Consider the following 22052-nt stretch of genomic DNA (forward strand, 5'->3'; position numbering starts at 1 on the left):
TCGGGGGCGCGGCTGCACACGGGGCTTGGCTCTCTCCTCCAGGCGCTCCAGCTGTGGGTGGGGGGTGGACAAGGAGAGGAGACAGCCTCATGTCATGGGGGTCACCTGGGGGAAACCCAGAGATCAGGGGACTCGAGGAAGGGCCCCCGCCCAACCTAAGAGAACCAGAGGGCTTCCCCGAGGCAGTGGCATCTCACAGGAGACAGTATTCCATTGGCGGTGGAGGCTGGGCCTGGAGCTAATGGTCAGGTGTCAGAGCGGGGCTCCATCGCCCACAGATACAACTCGCTGAGCCTCAGTTTCCTCATCCGTAAGTTGAGGATGGTGATGGCAGCCTACCCCAGGGGTTCATTTGAGGCTTAATCAAGGTGATGCTTGGGACGTGTCCGGAAGGGTGCCTGGCCCAGAGAATGCATTTGGCGAGTCTGGACTGACTGGCTGCCTGCTATGGCCGGGCCTCTGCAGGTCAGCAGACCCGCCCGGTGTTCTGCACCATTGACAATGAGGTCTACCCCGAACACCTGTGCCGGCACCGGCCGCGGCCGGCTGACCGCCGACCCTGCAGCCCTCAGCCCTGCCCACACACCAAGCGGTGAGGCCCTGCCAGCCCCCTCTGCCCCTGCGGGACCCAAGCTCTTGGGTGGGAAGGGAGTGGGGTCCCTCAGCCGCTTTAGGTGTTGAGCAAAGAAAGAGGTTGGGGGGCTCCTCAGAGCTGTGGACAGAGCGGGAGGAGCCAGCTGTCAGCCGGGTGGGGGCAGTGGGGGGTCCTGAGCATGAGACCCCGGGCTATTCCGTCCACCCTCGTGAGCCCACACAGTGCCCAGGATGTCCAGGCTGGCGGCGGGAGGGTTGGGGGGGTATTGGAGGCCCCGTTTGTCTGAGCTGGCAGGGGACTTGGCAGATGCCAAGGAGTGGGCCAGGGCTCGGGCCAAGGGGCCTGAGGGCATCGGCAGTGCCTGTGTTTGTGCACAAGGGACCTCTTACCTGCACCGGCCCAGAGCGTGGCCCCTCGCTGGGGCCCAGTGTGTGTGCAGGAACAGGTACTCCTGGGCCACAGGCTCCCCGCAGGGCTGTGCAGTCCTTCCTCCCATGGCCTTGGTGGCAGCTGGTCTCTTGGGATGGTGGTGGGCGTGGCTTTGCATTGCAGTGGGGCTGGCCCTTTCTTCTAGGTCCTTGGGCCCCACGGCCAGGAAGGGCCACTCCCCACTTGGGTGAGCACGGCCCCTCCGGGAGATGCCCCCACTAAGTTCAGACCCAGAGGGGATGGAGTCTGGCTGGGGGTGATGGCTGACCTGGTGAGAAAGAGGAAGGGGGACGCAGGTGAGGACAGGAACGCTGAGAGGGAGGCAGCCAGGCTCCGTGTTTATAGGGACCAGTGCACAGTGGTGGGAATGGGTGAGCAGGGCTGGACCTTGGCCTTTGCGCAGGGCTCTTTGCCCCTCACCTGCACGGCCTGATGCTCAGAGAATGGGCCGGGTGGGGGTCCCCCCTCCACTCCTGTGCTCACTCGGGCCTGGACCTTGGCCCCTGCTGCAGGGCCAGCCTCACTGCCCTCCTGCTCCCTGCCAGCTGGAAGACGGGGCCCTGGACGCCCTGCTCGGCCTCCTGTGAGGGCGGCTCCCAGTCCCGCACCGTCTACTGTGTCTCATCTGATGGCGCCGGCGTCCAGGAGGCTGCTGAGGACGCCGAGTGTGCGGCCCTGCCTGAGAAGCCCCCTACCACGCAGGCCTGCAACCTGCAGCGCTGCACAGCCTGGAGCGCGGAGCCCTGGGGCGAGGTGAGGCCCGGCCCTGACCAGGAGGGGCGGAAGTCAGGAGCTGGGTCTCGGGCCTGGGCAGCAGCAGGGCAGGGCTGGGAGGCTCGTCCTCTGCCTCGGGCAAACAGATCCTGGGAGTAAAGTGACCTGCCGCGTGGTCTTGGAAGCTGTGGCAGAAGCTGGGCCTAGGAGCAGGGGCTTGGACTCCTGCTCCCGTGTTCTTCCTCCTTCTCTAGAAGGTCCCAGGCCGGGTGGGAAAGAAGAAGCCGGGCACACTGTTTGGGGGCCAGGGGGAAACCGGGGCTGCTGGTCACTGCTTCTGGCACCTACCTATGTTGCAGTTGCAAATGAAGGAATGTGGAAAACGCACCTCAGCTTGGTATCTGCAGCCATGGTTCAGGCTGTGTAACCGCAGGAGGATGACTCAGCCTCTCTGGGCCTGGGAACTGGACGTGGGGCAGTAGGGTGCTGTCTGCCCTCCGTGCCAGGCTGGTGGGCCTCCCGCTGGGCGAGGACCAGCTCGTGCTGACAGCCTGGTCCTTACAGTGCTCTGTCAGCTGCGGCGCCGGGGTCCGGAGGCGGACCGTCACCTGCCGGGGTGACGAGGGGTCTCTGCTCCACGCCACGGCGTGCTCCTTGGAGGACCGTCCCCCCCTCACTGAGCCCTGTGTGCATGACAGCTGTCCCCCCCTCAGTGACCAGGCCTGGCACATAGGCGCCTGGGGTCTAGTGAGTACTTCCCCCCACCCATACCTGCTGCCCAATCCCGGTCCCTTGGGTCTCTGACCGGAGGCTGCACATGTGCCTGTCCTTGGGTCTGACACGCAGTACCAGGCACCTTCCCCCTTCCCCCTGCCTTATGGGTAGCCCCCACCCAGTCTCAGGGTCTTTCTCCCTTTGCGGGCTTGTTCTCTCTTCCCACTCCCACCCCGGGGGGCCCCAGTGCTCCAAGAGCTGCAGCTCGGGCACTCGGAGGCGCCAGGTGGTCTGCGCCATTGGCCCGCCCGGCCACTGCGGGAGCCTGCAGCCCTCCAGGCCTGCGGACGTGGAGCCCTGTAACACGCAGCCCTGCCATCTTCCTCCAGGTAAGGACAGGAGGGGCAGCTGGTACCTGGCCCAACCTCTTTCCCTGCTGTCAACCTGGCCAGCCCTTCCTGCCGCTGGGCCTTTGCCTGTGCTGTCAGCCACCTGGAACGCTCTCACACATCACCGTGTGGGAAGCCTTTGCCACCCACAAAGTCCGGCCCTAGACAGCCTCACCAGGCAGCCCTGTTTCCCCCTCGGAGGTCGCATCCCTTACCCCACCCCCATGGCTCACTGTAACTGCTGTCACTCTTAGGTTGGTTTCCTGGTGCTGCAGTGGTTGTACATGGCTTGTAGGCCTACTAGCTGTAAGCTTCTTGAGGGCCAGGTCCCCTTCCTTCTTTCTGTTTATACCCCTGCAGAACTTAGCTAGCGTGTGCTAGGTACTCAGTAATTGTTGAGTGACTGGGTGACTGAGTGCAGAGAGGGAGGCGGTCCAGGAAGGATTGTCCTCGCATATTGCCTCTGCCTTCCCGCCTTCCCGCCTCCCCTCACCCCCCGTCCCCACTGGGAAGGAGGGTGTCCCAGTCATGAGGAGCTGCAGGACAAAGGGCACAGAGGCCAGCAACTTAACTTGGTGTGAGGAAGTGTTACTGAGGGAAGGCGTGGGTTGGGGCTGAGCCGGGGGGTGGGTGGTCGGCCTTGTGATGCTGCAGAGAGGCGTTTGGCCCTGATGTGCCAGTGATGGGGGAATGGTTGGGTTCCAGTGGAGGCACGTGGCAAGGTGGCTAAGAACCATTGGCCTGGAGTCAACAGCTAACCTGGGTTCAAATCTCCACTGCTGACCAGCCGTGTGGCCCTGGGCAACTGCCTCTCCTCTCTGATCCTCGGTTTGCCCATCTGTACAGTGGGGTTAATAAGACTGACCTTCCAGGCTCGTGGTGATCGCTTGGCACAGTGCCTGAATACCCAGTACTCCATAAGCAAAGAGTGGGTGGCAGTGGCGGTGAGGCCCCGGGCTCCTGGGGCTCCTTAGCCTGGGCCTGGCCCTTGGGGTACACGAGCAGGAGGATCCTCGGGCTCTTACAAGTCCAGCTCCCTGGAGCCACTCGGTGTCCCAGGACCCTGGATGCCTTCCTGGAAGAGGCTGTCCTGAACCTGCCCCAGAGAGGCATTCACATAGGTCGAAAGGAGGGAAACAGAAAGAGAACTTCAGGCCAGGCTGAGTTGTAAAAGAAATAACCTTCATTGCTGTTTTCATAATTATAAAATTAATTATGTTCATTGTGGAAAATTTGGAGAATTTAGAAAATTAGTATGTAGCAAGAAACTTAAATTACCCTTGATCCCATCTATTGTTGGGATAAATCTTTAGTGAACTTCCTTGTAATGTATGTGTGATTTTGTATCTCCTTTTTCCCCCTAATGACATTTGGTGTGTGAACATTTTCGTCTTGTGATTTCTAGGGGCTCCACAGAAGTCCATGGTGGGTATGAATTTAGAATTTAGGCGGTTCCTGCTGTTTTGGGTACTGTAACTAGTGCTGTAGTGCTTACTGGCAAGTGCCCGGGAAGAGGGGCCGAGGGTGCAAAGAGGCGGCCCCCTGAGGGGTAGGCTTCTGAGCAGACACACCGGACAGCTCTGTTTCCCCGTCTTTTCTAGACTCTTGAGCAGTGCTCGCCAAAAGAAATAGAAGGCAAGCCCCACATGTCATTTAAAATTTTCTAAGAACCACATTTTATTTTATTTATTTTTTTAAAGATTTATTTATTATATATATATTTATTTATTTTTGGCTGCATCAGGTCTTAGTTGTGGCATGCGGGATCTTCATTGAGGCATGTGGGATCTTGCAGCATGCAGGCTTCTCTCTAGTTGTGGCGTGCGGGTTTTCTCTTCTCTAGTTGTGGCGCGTGGGCTCCAGGGCATGTGGGCTCTGTAGTTTGCAGCACGCAGGCTCTCTAGTTGAGGCACGCGATCTCAGTAGTTGTGGCACACGGGCCCAGTGGCCCTGCGGCATGTGGGATCCTGGTTCCCCAACCAGGGATCGAACCCGCAGTGCTAAAATTTCACTGGTGTTGTCGATCTCGATTTAGATGTCATGAAACGTACAGTTGAAAAAGCAGATTCACATCCCCAAGTCGTTCCAGACATACTGAAGCGTTTTTCAATAAATGAATCATGTGTCAGTGTTTAAATTTAAAATTAATTCTAATCTGGTAAAATTTAAAACTCAGTTTCTCAGTCCCTCAGGCCACATTTCAAGTGCTCAGTAACTGTGAGACCAGTAGGGGCCCAGGACCGGCCCTCGGCACAGGGTATGGGGGTGATGACGGGTCTGTCCAGGGCGGGTGCTCTTCGGGCTGGGGCGATGCTGAGGGCCTCAGGCCTCTGGCGACTGATTAAATTTGTCTAATAGGCCCAGGGGAGCCACTGAAAGTTTTGGAGCTAGAAGTGACACCATGAAAGATGTTTAGGACAGATTTGGCACCTGCCTGAGTGTCAGGCTGAAGTGGAGAGAGTTGAGAAGCAGGAGCCAGGTGGGGAGCAGGGTGCAGAAATCCAAGCTCTTAGAGAGAATGATGGGAATGGAGGGGCCGGCGCTGGCCCAGCAGAGCCTGATCCCCTGCGGGTGTGGGTGTGGGGAGGGGCCCCAGACTCCAAGTTAAGCCTGAAAAGGTGGCAGAGAAGAGTCACAGGAGGGGAAGCCAGAGGCAGGGTGGGCTTGGCAGAAAGGTGCCTTTCAGGCAACGGAGGGATAGCAGGAATTCCGAGGCTGGCTGGGGACTGTGAACACAGGGCCGAATGTGGGTAGGAGACCAGAACAGGGGAGGGAACTGGAATCAGCCTTGTCCGAGGTTTTGGCCCAGGTGGGATAGGTAATAAAATGAAAACAAAGATTTTCCCGCTTCTCTACTGGAATCTTCCAACCCTAAATTATTATTATTATTATTATTATTTTAATTTTTATTTATTTATTTATTTATTTATTTATGGCTGTGTTGGGTCTTCGTTTCTGTGCGAGGGCTTTCTCTAGTTGCGACAAGCGGGGGCCACTCTTCATCGCGGTGCGCGGGCCTCTCTCTATCGCGGCCTCTCTTGTTGCGGAGCACAGGCTCCAGACGCGCAGGCTCAGTAGCTGTGGCTCACGGGCCCAGCTACTCCGCGGCATGTGGGATCCTCCCAGACCAGGGCTCGAACCCGTGTCCCCTGCACTGGCAGGCAGATTCCCAACCACTGCGCCACCAGGGAAGCCCTAAATTATTATTTTTTAAATATTCCCTGGAGACTGGCAAGATGTAGTCCACGTGAGAATGGAATTTTCACTTATTTCATTTTTTATAACTTTGTTCCACTATGTAGTAATATGTTTATTGTGGAAAATTTGAAAAACTAACAAATAGAAGGAAGGGACCCCCCACCACCACCTCTGCCTCGCAAAACACGCACACACACAAAGCACTCAGAAACTTTCACTGTGAGCATTTTGGTTTTTTTGTTTTATAAATTTATTTTATTCAAGTATAGTTGATTTATGATGTTGTGTTAGTTTCTGCTGTACAGCAAAGTGATTCAGTTTTATTTTTTTGAAAGATTTATTTATCATTTATTATTTTTTATTTTATTTTTGGCTGCGCTGGGTCTTAGTTGCGGCACGCGGGATCTTCATTGAGTCATGTGGGATCTTTCGTTGCGGCGCGTGGGCTTCTCTAGTTGTGGCGTGGGTTCCAGAGTGTGTGGGCTCTGTGGTTTGTGGCACGCAGGCTCTAGTTGAGGTGCGCAAGCTTAGTAGTTGTGGCCCGCGGGCTTAGTTGCCCCGTGGCATGTGGGATCCCAGTTCCCTGACCAGGGATCAAACCCGCATCCCCTGCATTGTAAGGCGGGTTCTTTACCACTAGACCAGCAGGGAAGTCCCCAGTTTTATATATATATGTATGTGTATAAGTATATATGTTCTTTTCCATTATGGTTTATCCCAGGATATTGTATATAGTTCCCTGTGCTATACAGTAGGACCTTGTTGTTTATCCATCCTATATGTAATAGTTTGCATCTGCTAATCCCAAACTCCCCATCTATCCCTCCCCCACTCCCCTCCCCCCTTGGCAGCCACAAGTCTGTTCTCTGTGTCTGTGAGTCTGTTTCACAGTCACTGTGAGCATTTTGGGGGTGTCCTGCTAGTATTCTTTTGGGTACCCTTTATAAAATTCCTATTATCCTAATTTTATCTACTCAGCCTTTTGCATTTTTTCTCTAATATTTTGTGACGAAAATCTTTTTAAGAACTTAATATTGAGGTGGTTAAACATCATACAGCGTAAAATTCACCCATGCTAATGGTACAGTTCGTGACTTTTAGTAAGTTTACTAAGCTGGACAAGAGACGATGAGAAATTTGAATCACACAGGAAAGTTGAAGAGCTGTGTGGTGAGCAACCACGTGCCCACCATCAAGTTCACAACTAATATTTTGTTGTAATTACTTTTTCATCATCTACTCTCTATCCCTTCATCTATTAATCCAATTGTTTTTAATATGGATTTTTTTTAATTGACGTGAAAATCAGTAACACACAGTTAACCACTTTAAAGTATACAGTGTGCTGTTTTTATTTATTTATTTTTGGCTGCATTGGGTCTTCGTTGCTGTGTGTGGGCTTTCTCTAGTTGAGGCGAGCGGGGGCTACTCTTCGTTGCAGAGCACTGGCTCTAGGCGCGCAGGCTCAGTAGTTGTGGCTCGCTGGCTCTAGAGTGCAGGCTCAGTAGTTGTGGAGCACAGGCTTAGTTGCTCCGCGGCATGTGGGATCTTCCCGGACCAGGGCTCGAACCCGCGTCCCCTGCATTGGCAGGTGGGTTCTTAACCACTGCGCCACCAGGGAAGTCCAAGTAGACAGTGTGCTCTTATTTGTTGTGTTCACAATGTTGTACAACCACCAACTCTCTAGGTTCAAAAATTTTCATCACCCTGTATAAGCACCCTGTACCCATCAAGTAATCACTCCCCATTAACTCTAGTCCCCTTCCCTGGTCACCTGATCTGCTCTTTGTCTCTATGGATTTGCCAATTCTAGATATATCAGATAAAAGGAAGAGCAGACCTTTTGCATCTGGCTTCTTTCACTTAGCAAAATGTTTTTGAGGTTCATCCAAGTTGTGGCATGCATCAGCACTTCATTCCTTTTTACGGCTAAATCACATTCAATTATATGGATGTACCCAATTTGTTTATCCATTTGTCTGTTGATGGATATTTGGGTTGTTTTCACCTTTTGGCCATAATGAATAATGCTGCTATGAACATATTCATGTAAGAGTTTCTGTGTGGGTGTGTATATTCAGTTCCCTTGGGTATATATTTAGAAGTGGAATTGCTGGGCTATATGGTAACTCCATTTAACTTTTTGAGGAACTGCCAGGCTGTTTCCACAGCGTTGCACCATTTTACATTCCCACCAACAGTGCATGGGTTTCCAGTTTGTCCACATCCTCGCTGACACTTGTTATTTCAGTCTTTTTTGATTAGAGTCATCCTAGTGCATACGAAGTGGTGTCTCCTTATGGCTCTGATGTGCGTTTCCTTAATGACTGATGATGTAGAGCATCTTTTCATGTGCTTGTTGGCCATCTGTGTGTCTTCTTCGGAAGAGCATATGTTCAAGTTCTTTGCCCATTTTAAAATTGGATTGTTTATCTTTTCATCAGTCCAATTAAAAATGTGTATCATTTTCTGTTTTATGTCATTGGGATCAAACATAAACGCTAATTTTACATGTGGCTTTTCCTTTTGCTGAACATGTAACATGAGCATTTTCTATGCGATAATAAAGACTCTCTTGAAACCTGGGAAGGGTGTTTACAAAAATACAAGTCTGCTCCTTTTTCCTTCTACTGTCCTGGGTTCCCCAGGTCCTGCCTGAGTAGTGGGGTGGGAGCAGATGTTGGTGGGGGTGGCCTTCCCTCTGCACCCTGACTGCCCCGGCTCCCTGCAGAAGTCCCCAGCATGCAGGACATGCACACCACCCCCAGGGACCCGTGGATGTCTCTGGGCCCACGGGAGGCCCCCGCCTCAGGTGAGAAGCTCAGTGGAAGCCCCCAGCCCCGGGCCCTTGAGATGGAGGTTGAGGGTGGCGGCAGGTGGTTTGGGGGGATGGGGAGAGGTGGGTCTGATGTAGATACAGATGGAGGGCGAGGAGCCAGGTGGAGACATCACATGACTTTTGCTTCCTCTTCTTTCTAGATTTCAGAGACCAGTGGTGGGCACCCCAGGAGCAACCCTCAGCTCAGGGTAACCCCAGAGGCGACCAGAGCCCACACCTGCCAGCCCCGGGCCCAGCCCCATCTCTGCGGCACTCCTCACACCGGCAGCCCCTGCGGTCTGGCTTGGCGCCCCGTGACTGCAGACACAGCCCCCATGGGTGCTGCCCCGATGGCCACACTGCGTCTCTTGGGCCGCAGTGGCAAGGCTGCCCGGGGGCCTCATGTCAGCAGAGCAGGTGGGCGCCTCTTCCTTCTCCCCAGGTCGAAGAGGGAAGGTATGTGTTCAGGGGGTGTGTCCGATGCACGGGGCAGTGTCTCTGCTCAGAGAGGGGGTGGGGTGGCTTAGCAGAGCTCCAGGGGTGTTGTCTCTGAGCTGCCCTGATAGTGCAAAACCGAGGACTTGGCTTCCTCTCGCTGAGCTCCCTTATGTGCCGGGTGTGGGTAAACCCCCTGCTTTCTCTGCAGAAGTCAGCCTGTTGAGATGTAGCCTGAGGCTCTGGGAAGGAAAATGGGCTGTGATTCTAGCTCTCCGATCCAAACCAGACTCCCACTCCCTCAGGGGCTGTGGTGCTAAGGGCTGAGATTCGGTGCCCAGCAGCCTGGGGGTGGTTCTCAGCTCAGCCACTTACCAGCTGTGTGCTGGGTGACTTGGGGCAAGTTATTAACCTCTTTGATCTTGGCTTTCTCTGCTGAGAATTGGAAACAATGACAGCCACTGACTGGGGTTCCTGTGAGGCTGAAACGAATCACATGGTGCCTGGCACATAGAAGGTGCTTTGATATGTTCCTTCTTTCACCTTCCTTCCCAACTCCTGGTTGGTGGAGGTGAAATAAGTGGTGGGCTCCTTTGACACCCTCTTCTGCCCCATCGCCCAACTGCTGCCATTTTGTAAAAACTCCCTGGGAACCTGGTATTTGGGCAGGTTCAGGTGAATTTCCCCCTCCTCGGTTTTGTGGCGGGCTGTGTGAGTTGAAGATCTCTCAATTATTAAGGGTTCAGCTCTGCTTATTGTTTTCCTGTTGCCCTCACTGGGAGCCTCTAAGCGGTCAGTGGACATGGCAGAGACTGGGGTTCACAAAATGGTTCTCCCTGCACGTGGGACAACCCGTCTCCCACGCAGATCTTCACCCGGTCAGCCCCTGGCTCAGGGAGCCTCAGAGCCTGGATCCTGGGATACAGGACGCTCAGGGTCCCTGGTAGGGGTGGGGGTCAGGGCTGGGTGGTGAGGGGATGGCTGTGTGATGTCTGTCTAGGTTCGGGTGCTGTCCTGACGGGGTGTCTGTGGCTGAGGGGCCCCATCAGGCTGGCTGTGCGAGCACTTATGGACGCGACAACCCCGGGAGCAGGCCACGGTCGAGAGAGGTGGCTTCCACAGTAAGTGTCTGGTCACGTGAGGGGCAGGAGTCCAGCCCCCAAGCCTGCTCAATGCCACTGTGACCCAGGCTTTTTGCAGCTTTAGCCTTGGAGAAAGGAGGTCCCTGAAGCCTGCTGGCCTGAACCATCCTCTGGAGGGCATAGGGCTTCAGCGACAGGCCTGGGCTGGAACTGAGGAGTTCAGCCAACATTCTCCTGGCCTCTGATCTGCCCCCAGGGCTGGGGTTATGCTCCATGTGTTCACGGTTCTGTCCCTCTTCCTGCCATCCTCCGCCTGGCAGCCTAGAGTTCCCACCAAGAGCCAGACCGATTTCCAACTTCCCAACCTTGGCCTTCCTCCCCAGGCCCAGCAGAATGAGCCCAGTGAGTGCCGGGGCTCCCAGTTCGGCTGTTGCTATGACAACATGGCCTCCGCGTTGGGCCCTCTTGGGGAAGGCTGTGTGGGCCAGCCCAGCTACAGTGAGTGATGCCCCTTCCTGTCCTTCCTGGTGGGTAGGCTCTGGTCCCACTGTGCTCGCCACCCCACCCAGAGCCAAAAACCTTCCTGCTGCCTTGGTTATTGCTCTTTTCTTCCACAAATACTTATTGATCACCTACTAGGTGCCAGGCCAGAGAACAGTGCCAGATTATTATCGTGTCCAACAGTTTGCACTTGTCGCCGCCTGGTTGCTTGTGGGAGTTGGGGTAGTTGTCGGTGTGGATTCCACAGAGAGGGAAGGCTGTGCTGCCCCCGGGGCTCAGCCCCCTCCAGAGACAGGGTCGTCAGGGCTGGGATGGACGGGGTGTCCCCACCCTGCCTGGGATGAGTCCTGGAGGGAGGGCTGTGAGGCGGGAGCATGGGGTGCATTGGTGGAGCGCCAGGGACCATCACAGGGACGTTGGAAGCCAGGTGGGCTGGTGGGCTGAGTCTGCAGGGGGCTGGGCACCTGGATGGGCTTTAAGCAGTGGCCAGCGTGGTCACATCTGAATGCAGAGAGGGAGCAGGCTGTGCCTGGGAGGAGGGCGATTATTATGGGCAGGCTGGGGGCTGGAGAAGGTTCAGAGTTGGTGAAGGGTCCTGGGAACAAGGGTGGGCCCCTCACTGGACATCTTCACAGGCCTTTGGGGGCTCAGGGCTGGGTCCTCATTGTGAGCTAAGCACAGCAAGGTTTGGCCCTGGGGTTGCTCTGTGTGCGCCCTTGGGGCCTGGGTCAGGTGGGGAAGAGCACGAGGGAGCCTGTCCAGGGAGCTCACGGCCCTGACCTCTGGACAGCTCTAGTTCTGGGGGTGGAGGTGGACGGGGATGATTCTGGAGCCTGCTGGGTTCCCAGCCCAGCGCAGGTCTAGGCAGTGAACAGACTGTCCCCAGGGCTGGTCAGGGGCCCAGTGTAGATGTGCTCCATACCCTGGGAAGGGCCTCACTCCTACGTCCTGGGCAGCGTTTGCAGCTTCATTACTGGGTCCCGGTGACCTGCGTCCTCCCTGCCCCCTCAGTGTACCCCGTGCGGTGCCTACTGCCCAGCGCCCATGGCTCCTGCATGGACTGGGCCGCCCGCTGGTACTTCATCGCCTCCGTGGGCCAGTGTAACCGCTTCTGGTATGGTGGCTGCCATGGCAACGCCAATAACTTTGCCTCGGAGGAGGAGTGTGTGAGCAGCTGCCGGGGACCCCAACATGAGCCCCGCCGACACGACCCTGGGGCCTCTGGCCAAAGCACCCATAGAGACAGTGGCGGCAGCGGTCCTGGGGGCCAGCAGGAGGCCAGCCAGCACGGGACGGAGCCTGTGGTCCAGAGAAAGCCCTTGCCTTCCGGTGGCCTGTGGTGGCGAGATCAAGAGCCTGGGCCGGGGGCCATGGACCACAGACAGGCCTTTGGAGAGGGGCCCCAGGGCCAGGAGCTTGGGCCCAGTGCCCCTGTACTGGGCGGAGACGCAGGACCACCAGCGCCACCTTCTCACAGCTCCTCCTACAGGTGAGGCCCACCTTCCCCAGGTGGGATGGGGGATTAGGGACCCAGGCCCAAGGGCTGAGCCTTTTGGAGCTAAAACCCTGAGGTCAGCTGGGCCTCCCTCCATCCCTAACCTGGAATCTTCCAAACAGCCCAGACTGGAGGGCCTTGCTACCATCATTCTACAGACGGGGAAGCTCAGGCTTTGGAGACATGAGACTTGCTCAGGGGGTCAGGCAGTCGGTGGATGGTGGTGCCTGGACTCTCCAGCAGATCTTGCTGGTATAGCCCAGGGCCTGTCTAGTTGGAAAAGCTTATGAGCTTCATGACCTTTGGCAAGTCATCCAAATTCTCGAAGCCTCAGTTTCTTGACCTGTAAAATGGTGATGTGATCTCATAGGTTTAATGTGGGTCTCATTTGTTGTTAGTCTTGTGACTGTGTCATATTAATGAGATTTGGGAAGATTAAAAACAAAATAAATAAAACTTTGAATTCCAAAGGGATCAGGCATGTGTTTAGCCCCCCACGTGAACCTGGTGTTGCTTCTCTCCCAACCTCTCCGTCCCTGGGCTCTGTGCCTATTCTGTGCTCTTGCAGGAACAGGTTGAGGTAGTAATGCCTGGGGATATTGGGGGTGGGGTGGGAGGGCGGATTCCTGAGTCCTTGGGCTTCCGGAGTTTGGCTTCCCCTGGGAGCCTCTGGCCCCACAGGTGCCCAGAATGGGATGGGCACCAAGCTTTCTGTGTGGTGAAGTCCCTGGTCCCGGCACTCACGCAGACCCTCCCTCCCACCTTTCCAGGATCACCCTGGCAGGCTCGGAGCCCTCCCTGGTACAGGTGGCCCTGGGGCAGCTGGTGCGGCTCTTCTGCCCAGATGACAGCTCCCTGGACCCCCACGCCAGGTGGCAGAAAGACGGGCGGCCCATCTCCTCTGCCAGGTGTGTGTGCAGCCTGCACAGCCCCTCTGATCTCCTGGGACGGGCGGCTGAGTGTGGGGCGACGGCCCCTCTTGTAGGAGCCAGGCTCATTGTTGCCTCAGGAGCCCAGAGCTCAAGCGCCCTCTCTTCATTCAGGCACCAGCTGCAGCCCGATGGCTCCCTGGTCATCAGCCCCCTGTGGGCAGAGGATACTGGCACCTACAGCTGTGGCAGCACCAGGCCAGACCGTGACTCTCAGAAGATCCAGCTTCGCATCACAGGTCTCTGTCCCCACCCCACCCCCGCAGTGGGTCCTCACGGGCCCCGGGGTGGGGTTCTGGCCGGGAGGGCCTGGGCCGGAGGGCCTCCGCACTGGAGGACTAGTGTTTCCTTGGGCCAGGGCCTCCTGGTGGCAGGGACCACACACTCCAGCTGGGCTGGGGCGGATGTGTTGCCCCTCGTGGCCCTCATTTCTCCATTGGTCCCCCGCCGGCCCCATGGCCCACCCTTCCTTCCACCCCCTTCTCCCCACCGCTCACCCCTTGCTTCTCCTGGCCTCCTGACAGGGGGTGACGTGGCTGTGCTTCCTGAGGCTGAACCAAGGCACTTCCCTCAGACCAGGGACCCAGCCCAGGGCCACAGTCCTCGGGACCGCAGCCTAGGGGGCGGTTCTGGGGGCCGGGGGGCCGTCTCCTCCTCGCACCCACGGCCCACGAGCAGGTAACAGTGTGCAGTGCTGTCCTGCTCTTGGTCTGCCCCACTGAGGCCGGGGTTAGGGGAGGTCTCGGTGAGAGGCGGGGAGGGTGGGTGGTCCCAGGCCAGCGTGTGCTGTGAGCAGGCTTGCTGGCCCCTGCTCAGGGCTCTGTGAGGGGAGGGCTGGGGAAGCACGGCTCCCTGAGCTCAGCTTCTGGAGGAGAAAGGGGACTCCGCCCACCACCCCGAGCCGTGGGGAACGGAGCGGTGCCTGGCCCAGGCCTCAGGAGCCGAGGGAGGGGAGGACACCGGCAGCTAGAGGGCCTGAGGAGGCCTTGAAGAAGGGCAGTTTACGGAGGGGATGCAGAGAGCTGGGGGTGCCCAAGTCAAGGACCTGGAGGCAGACACGCAGGGCGGGCGGGCGGGGGACAGTCAGAGGTTCTGCGTGGGGAGGTGAGATAAGCCACAGGTGTCTTTGAGACCTGGTCCCAGATGTCCCAACTGGAACAAAGGGGTGATGTTGGGAAGCAGAATCTGGCTGGAGGGAGGAGGGGCCCACGAGGCTGTGCGGAGGTCCCGTCCCCTGGCGTGGGTGGGAGTTGGGGAGAGGCAGCGGCAGGGACCCCCTCACGGCCGTGGCGTGCCTGCTCTGCAGGCTGCGTCTGGACCGGCACCAGCCTGGGGTGGTGGACGCCCATCCAGGCCAGCGGATCCGGCTGACCTGTCGTGCCGAGGGCTTCCCACCGCCAAGCGTCGAGTGGCAGAGAGATGGGCAGCCCCTCTCCTCCCCCAGGTTCGTTCAGCTCCTTTCCCCTCCCTCCTGGCCGGCCTCCAGCCCCACCCCCACTGGGGGAGGGAGTTGCAGGTGCCCCCTGGTCCTGAGCAGGACCCCAGGGCCCCTTGAGGGTTGGAGCTGTGGCGTCGGGCTCCTCGGGCAGACCGCATTTGGGTCTCTGGGCCTTTCCGGAGTGTGGTTAGCGGACAGAAGTAAGGGCCCGCTAACAGAGGTGACAGCTGAGCGAGGAAACGAAGGCGGACACACTTCTGGCTGTAATCACAAGGGCTCACGTTTATTGAGCCCGTTCCGAGGTGAGGCTTTTCTCCTCCTTATGACCTGCAGAGGAGCCCCAATAGGTGGGTGCTATTTTACCCCCATTTGACACGCACAAGCTGAACACCACACAGCTCCTAAGTGGCTGAACCAGGACTGAGCCTAGTAAACAAGTGTAGCAAAAACTAGAAACCCAAACCAGAATTATTTTGTATCAGAAAACTTGACTTGTTTATTGCCAGGCTCTAAAGTCAGGCGTCTTTAAGTAAAGGAGAGTGCCAGCTGCTGGAGGGCCTGAGGGCCTGAGGCCGACTGGCCCTTGGTCAGATCCCACTGACAGCAGGGGCAGCTCAGCCTCTCACCAGGGGAGGGAAGATCCTGCTCCTCCCGCCCCCTGCCGGGCGCCTTGGGGTGGGGACGCCTAATTGTGCTTGGCCCCCAGACACCAGCTGCAGTCCGACGGCTCCCTGGTCATCAGCCGCGTGGCGGTGGAAGATGGAGGCTTCTATACCTGTGTTGCAGTCAACGGGCAGGACCGAGACCAGCGCTGGGTCCAGCTCAGAGTTCTGGGTAAGGTGGCAGTCCCGAGCGGGAGGGTGAGCGTGGCCGGCGGCCTCTGAGGTCAGGTGGGGCAGGATGGGCATGGTGGCTGACGGTGCCCCCTCCTTGGGCCCAGGGGAGCTGACAATCACAGGGCTGCCCTCTACGGTGATGGTGCCAGAAGGTGACACGGCCAGGCTGCTGTGTGCGGTGGCGGGCGAAAGCGTGAACATCAGATGGTCCAGGTAAGGCTCTGCTCCAGGCAGGCCTGGCCCTCGGGCCCTCGTACCTGAGGTGGTACAGCCCAGACAGAGGGGGTCCACCTTCCTGTAGGATGCTGCGGTCACCACCGCCCCCACCCCTCATTCTTCCACTCCCGCCTCCCGGCCTGGTGCCAGGGAAGGGGCCACAGCGCCCTTATCCCGACACACGGAAGCCCCCTGGGACTGCTCTTTTCTGTTGGTCGGGCTACCCCGGGTTTCTCAACCTCGGCACTATTGAGATTTTGGGCTGACACGTTCGTCTGTTGGGGTGCGCTGGAGGACGCCTAGCAGCGTCCAGGCCATCCACCCGCCAGATGCCAGCGGCACTCTCTCCCAAGTCATGGCAATAAAAAGTCTCCAGATGTTGCCAAATGTCTCCTGGGTGACAGAATCTCCACTGGCATCGAGAAACCCTGGGCTGCACACAGCTTTGAGGACTTCAGTGGTCTTTTACCCCAAATCTGTTGGTCTTTCATTCATTCAGCGGTTTTTTGCCCACTTCCTCCTTGCACTATGTCAGGACTAGGCTAGGCTCTGGGGATCCTGGGGTAATCTGAGCCCCCCAGAAACTCCCAGGCAGGAGATGGCCCAGTGTCCCCCAGGCTCCAGAGGTTTGCCCTAAGTGCGTCTGTGCGCAGTGGGGTGAGGCTGTCTCCTGTCTGGGAGAATGGATGAAGGGAAGGATGTTCTTGGTCAAGCCTCAAGGGTGAGTACTGGAGCGACGATGCCGGGATGGGAATGGGCCCGCACACTGGCAGGAACGGTGAGGGTCACGGAGGTCGGCTGCCTCTCTGTGGCCTTGATGCCAGGGAAGGTGGTGGGAGCCTCTGCAGGCTTCTCAGCTGGTGCTCTCAGCCGGCCCTGCCCTGATCAGCTGTGGCTGTGATTATCCTATCAGGCCTGGATCTTGCCAGCAGCAAACATGCTCAGGACACCCCTCTTCAAAACAAACAAACATAAACACACCCTCCTCTGACCCAGTGTTTCCCTGCAGTGGGGTCCTATATCGCGTCCCCTTCATGCACGGCTGTTTACATTGTCTCAGTCTGCTCACCTCCCTGCTGGCAGCTCAGCCCTTGCCCCGGGACCTCTCCTCCACCCCCGCAGTCCCATGCCAGGGACACTGCCCTGACCGAGGTCACCAGTACCTCCCTGTTCCTCAGTCCTTGAGCAGACTCTGTCCCACATGACCTGCAGTCTCCTTCCTGCTTCTCCGCCTACTGCTTCTGTTTTCCTGGCCCGCTCATCGCATCCCTCTCCCTGAGAGGCTGGTGTACCTTGAGGTCTGTCCTTGGTCGTCGGTCCTCGGCTTTTCTCTAACTTCACCTTGGGTAGCGCTGTAGACATGAAGTTTCCAGAACCATCAGTGCTGAGACACTATCTGGGTCCAGACCTCAAATCTGATGCCTCCTGGTGTCTCACAGCACCCGAAATGCGAAATGGGGGAAAATAACCTCACCATTCACCCCTCATCCTGCCCTGGATCTCCCCACAGTGGGGGGGCACCACCACTGCCCAGTAACCAAGCTAGGAACCTGCTACCCTTGATCTCTTCTTCTCCCCCACCTCCCACCTCTGACCCTCACCCAGGTCCCTTTGCTTTACTGTCTGCCTCGTCAACCTGTGTGCACACCTGCGGCAGCCACTCACCTGGCCTCTGCCCTCGGGCTTGTCCCTGCCCCACGCTGCGGTTGGTGATCCTTTCCAAGCACACGTGGTGTTGTCAGTCCTGCTCAGCTCACACCCCTCGCTCACCCCCAGGATCCGGTCCAGACTCCTGACCAGAGCCGTGCGCACTTCCTCCCACGCCCACTCTCCTCGCTCCGGCCGTGGCCTTCCTGCAAACCCCCGAGTCCCCGTGTCCTCCCTGTCAGCCAGCTGCTCCTCCTCACCCTCAGGTCAGGCCTCGGCCAGCTGTCCTCCTCAGGGAAGGCTCCCCTACCACCCGCACCCTGCCCCACCTCCCTGGAGGCAGGGGTGCTCGTGTCCTTCATCCCGCTGCTTAGAGGACCTCTGTTGACGAGGAGGGAGAGTGAGAGATCTGTGGGGATAAGGGGCAGATCTGGGATGTCCTGGGACAAGGGGCAGATCTGGGATGTCCTGGGACAAGGGGCAGATCTGGGATGTCCTGGGACAAGGGGCAGATCTGCAGTCACTTAAGGCAGCTGGTGTGAGTCCACCTCACTTCCGAGGTATTCTGCTTCGGCGTCGCTGGTCTATCACCTTGGTTCCAGACCCATCCCTTCCTTAAGGTGAGGGGCTGCGAGGAGGGAGTCGTTGGCTCTGGAGTGGCCTTGGATTACCTCCTCCCCTTGGCCCCGGGAGGCCTGGCACAGCTTCCCAGGGCCTGAAGACGAGGGCCTGGACAGCTCTCTCAGCGTCCTCTCCCCTCCAGGAACGGGCTGCCGGTGCGGGCCGACGGCCACCGTGTCCACCAGTCCCCGGATGGCACACTGCTGATCCACAGCCTGCGGGCCGGGGACGGGGGCTCCTACACGTGCAGCGCCTACCGGGGAAGCCAGGCGGTCAGCCGCAGCACCGAGGTGAAGGTGGTCCCGCCAGGTGAGGAAGGCCTATCCCAGGCATCTGCTTGTCCTTGAGAGCTGGCTGCCTGCTGCAGAATGCGGAGGGGGCAGGCTCTGCAGTCCAAGGGACTCAACTCCAAATCCTGCCTCACCTTGCCAGTTCCTGGTAGTGTGACTTGGAGCAGGCCAGTTGTCATGGGGCTTGAAACAGCCCTGGGAGAGAACTGCCAGGGCCTTTCCATGCTGGTCAGCCTGGACGGCCAGGCCTGGCTGCCTCCTGTCTGTGGGGCTGAGGCTGGAATTGGCCAGGCTAGAGGTTGAAGTCTGGTAGAAATGTTGCTTAGTGAGCGGGACTGACAGTGGGCTTCCAGTCTGTGAGCTCCTTAAGCCAGCGACTGGGACGCACATCCCAGGGCCCAGCGCGATGCTTGGCATCACCAGGTGCTCAGAGACTCAGTGACGGAGCACATGCCTGCGTGAAGGCATTGCCTTGGCCAAAGCACCGTCCTGCAGGGGCCACTTTTCACCTCTGTCCTGCCCAGCAAGTAGATCTTTGTCTGTGTATTTACCAAACTTACGAGACTTGAGACAGGCCAGAAGGCAGATTTATGTGAGAAGGAGAGCTGTCAGGAGGATCCAGATGGGCATGTTTGTGATTAGCTATAGACATGGCTACCTGGGAAGCTAAACTGTAATCAGAAATTTGGTTGATGCTGAAGTTTGGTGGGGCTCCTGATGTGGTGTGACGTGACTGCCTTCCTGGATAGGACACTATGGCCTCAGTCCAGCTACCATTCTCCCACCCCGTTAGATGAGCGTTGCTAATCTTTTTTTTTTTTTGTGGGCAGCGAGGGGGTGAGAGAAGCTATCTCCCTCCCTCCTTTAACAGTGTTCGTTCCATCGATTAGGCTGCATGTTATCTGCTGTCACCCATTTAAGCTTTTTGTAGCATTTCACTGGTTGAGGCTGTCTCACTGTGCCGTTTGTGGTTTGGTGGCACGTTGGAACTGCAGTGTTTGAATCAGGGTGGGGGGCCTTGAGCTAGTCACACTCTGGTGTAAGGGATACTGTGAAGACCTCTCAAGCGTTTTGCCTAAAAGTTTAGGGTGAGAAACAGAAAATATTGTAGGGTTAAAACATAGGGGGGGGTCACTCACACTTTTGTAAGTGAGTGGGAATGCTATGGGGCAAAACAGTTACATGCTTACATTCTAGCCATGGTTACTGTGTGCCCCAGGTGCTATTATTATCTCCACTTCAGATAAGAAAACTGAGACACAGAGAGCTTAAGTAACATTAATTTGCCCAGAGACCCCCGGCTAGAAGTGGCAGAGCCAGGATGGCGCCCAGGCAACCAGCGTGCTTCACCAGCAAGCCCAGCACCTCCTCACCTCTGGCCGTGATGGGTCCAAGGGCTGCAATGGCTGAGATAAAGTTGATACCAAAGTTATGATTTTTAAGAATAGGCATAGATGGCTTGCTCTTTATGTAAGTAGTTCGTACTCTTGTATTATCGATAAACCAAGCCTGTATACAGCCGTCCACTTGTTAGGTATGGTCTTTTAGTTGTATTTTGGGAGGAAGCAGGGGAGAGGGCATGGAGTAGGCCGTCCCCAGCCCCATGAGGTGACTTTAGGGAGGTGCTGCTCAGGCCTAAGCCAAGCTGAGTCATAAGAGTCCCTTCCAGAAAGAAAAGGCCCCTTCGGTGCTAAGATGAAGCAGCAGGATGAAACTCTCACAGGGATTTATAAGATACCAAAGCTTCCAGTAAATTCAGAGGGGAGGCAACCAGCGCTTTGTGCTCGAGGTAGTATCAGTGCCACAGTTCACAGCCTGTCCTCCTGTCACCTTGCCTAATACTCTTTGCTGTCTCTGGGGGAAGTGGAAAAATTGGAAAGATGGGGAACTAAGTGACTGAGCTGGGGCTATTGAAGGCACAAAACTTTTGAGGTAGGAGGAAACCAGCAGCGAAAGAGAAAACACAGCCTTTGCCGACTCAAAATTGTGCTTAGGGCTGACCCTGCTCTCTCTCCTGCCCCATCCAGAGGCTGCAACAGTGTCGTCCAGCTCTTCAGGTCTCAATGGTCAGGGCAGGGGGTTGGTTAACTTCCAGAGATGTTTAATCGTCCAGGCAGTCAATATTTGGGAGTCTGTGACGGGCTGTGCGCTGGGCAGAAGCTGCAAAAGAATGGGAGGACCACTGCGTGCTGAAGTGAGGACAGTGACAGTGGAAACTGTGAGCCCTCCCATAGCTGTACATACAGGTGTCACAAGGTTACAGAGTGACAGCACTTTCCTTTCAGGGAAATGAAATGAAATGAAATGGTAGCTGAGAGTTCTCAGCCTACACAGAGCTTTCTTACCACCCTCTCTCCCCCGCTGTCTCGCAGCACTGGCCACCGCGCCGAGGGACCCCGGCAGGGAGTGCATCGACCAGCCGGAGCTGGCCAACTGTGAGTTGATCCTGCAGGCCCAGCTCTGCGGCAATGAGTACTACTCCAGCTTCTGCTGTGCCAGCTGTTCCCGGGTCTGGCCTCCCGCTCAGCCCATCTGGCAGCAAGGATACAACTCATAGGGCTGGGAGAAGGGAAGACAGGCTCTCGGTCTCCCCTGTCTGGCCAGCAAAGGGAGTTCTCCGGAGACACTGGCCTCTTCAAAGCTGCTCCAGCTGTTGAGCACCAGCGGCACCTCCCTCTGTAGTCCCAGCAGTGTTTGCTTCTCTGACGTACCACACGCGCCTGCTGAGTTGTCAAGAAGAAGCATCTATTTGGATAAGGACACCCTTCACTTTACAACTTCCCTCTATAATTTGTTACACAGGATCAGTTCACTGTTTTAAAGGAAGCCACCAGGGTTCTCACTTCATTTAAAGCTGTGTGGGGAGGTGTGTAATGATCTCAAAGTGTATCTTCTATGGGAACACTAACTCCTGTTGTGTCAGGGAAGCATTCTTTGCTAGAACTAGGTCTCATCTGGGGTCCAAACAGTGGTTCATTGCTCTAGTCTCTCTCGCCCTTCTAGGTAGTATAGCAACCAGCTTCAAATCCCGTCTGTGCGTACGGTTAACAGCTTGATGTTTGTGAAAACCGTCGACAAAGTGGAATATAAATGAAAGGCTCAGTATAGGGATTTGGGATGAAAGAGCAGCCACTGCATCATTATCTGAGTATGAAAGAACTAGAAAAGCTCCTTCCTTTCATCAAGAGGCTGGAGCCCTCCTCCCGAGGCGGACATGCAAAGCCAAGCCGTGAGGCTCGTCTCACACCTGCATGGAGCAGGTGGGCCTGTTCGGTGCAGTGACCAACAAGGAGCCTCTCCTCCTCAAGCCGGAATCTGTGATGCAAAATACTTGCTGCCAGATAAAAACCAGACTGTTGGGCTTCGCTGGTGGTGCAGTGGTTAAGGATCCGCCTGCCAATGCAGCGGACGCGGGTCTGAGCCCTGGTCCGGGAAGAAGATCCCACATGCCGCAGAGCAACTAAGCCCACGAGCCACAACTACTGAAGCCCATGCGCCTAGAGCCCATGCTCCGCAACAAGAGAAGCCACCGCAATGAGAAGCCCGTGCACCGAAACGAAGAGTAGCCCATGCTTGCTGCAACTAGAGAAAGCCTGCGTTGTAGCAACAAAGATCCAACTCAGCCAAAAATAAATAATTAAATAAAACAAAAACAGACTATTATAAAAAACAGCACCAGCAGGATGGTGGGGGGAACCAATGGAG

General features: G+C 56.7%; 1 protein-coding gene across 2 annotated transcripts in view; it reads left to right on the forward strand.

Annotated features, from left to right (window-relative positions):
* PAPLN (papilin, proteoglycan like sulfated glycoprotein) overlaps positions 1 to 21806 on the forward strand; it is a 35289-nt gene extending 13483 nt beyond the window's left edge. For both annotated transcript variants that reach the window (XM_036843694.1, XM_036843693.1), the window contains exons 11-27: positions 466 to 592; positions 1570 to 1777; positions 2303 to 2485; positions 2700 to 2841; positions 8771 to 8851; positions 9019 to 9274; positions 10293 to 10413; positions 10758 to 10872; positions 11887 to 12364; positions 13141 to 13278; positions 13414 to 13538; positions 13824 to 13977; positions 14606 to 14743; positions 15444 to 15571; positions 15678 to 15786; positions 18200 to 18366; positions 20720 to 21806. In XM_036843694.1, coding sequence (XP_036699589.1) covers positions 466 to 592; positions 1570 to 1777; positions 2303 to 2485; positions 2700 to 2841; positions 8771 to 8851; positions 9019 to 9274; positions 10293 to 10413; positions 10758 to 10872; positions 11887 to 12364; positions 13141 to 13278; positions 13414 to 13538; positions 13824 to 13977; positions 14606 to 14743; positions 15444 to 15571; positions 15678 to 15786; positions 18200 to 18366; positions 20720 to 20904 — 2855 coding nt within the window. In that variant the 3' untranslated portion in view covers positions 20905 to 21806. The remainder of the gene's footprint in view (positions 1 to 465; positions 593 to 1569; positions 1778 to 2302; positions 2486 to 2699; positions 2842 to 8770; positions 8852 to 9018; positions 9275 to 10292; positions 10414 to 10757; positions 10873 to 11886; positions 12365 to 13140; positions 13279 to 13413; positions 13539 to 13823; positions 13978 to 14605; positions 14744 to 15443; positions 15572 to 15677; positions 15787 to 18199; positions 18367 to 20719) is intronic.
* The last annotated feature ends 246 nt before the right edge of the window (positions 21807 to 22052 follow it).

This window comes from Balaenoptera musculus, chromosome 2 (assembly GCF_009873245.2).
Source record: "Balaenoptera musculus isolate JJ_BM4_2016_0621 chromosome 2, mBalMus1.pri.v3, whole genome shotgun sequence".
NCBI lineage: Eukaryota > Metazoa > Chordata > Mammalia > Artiodactyla > Balaenopteridae > Balaenoptera > Balaenoptera musculus.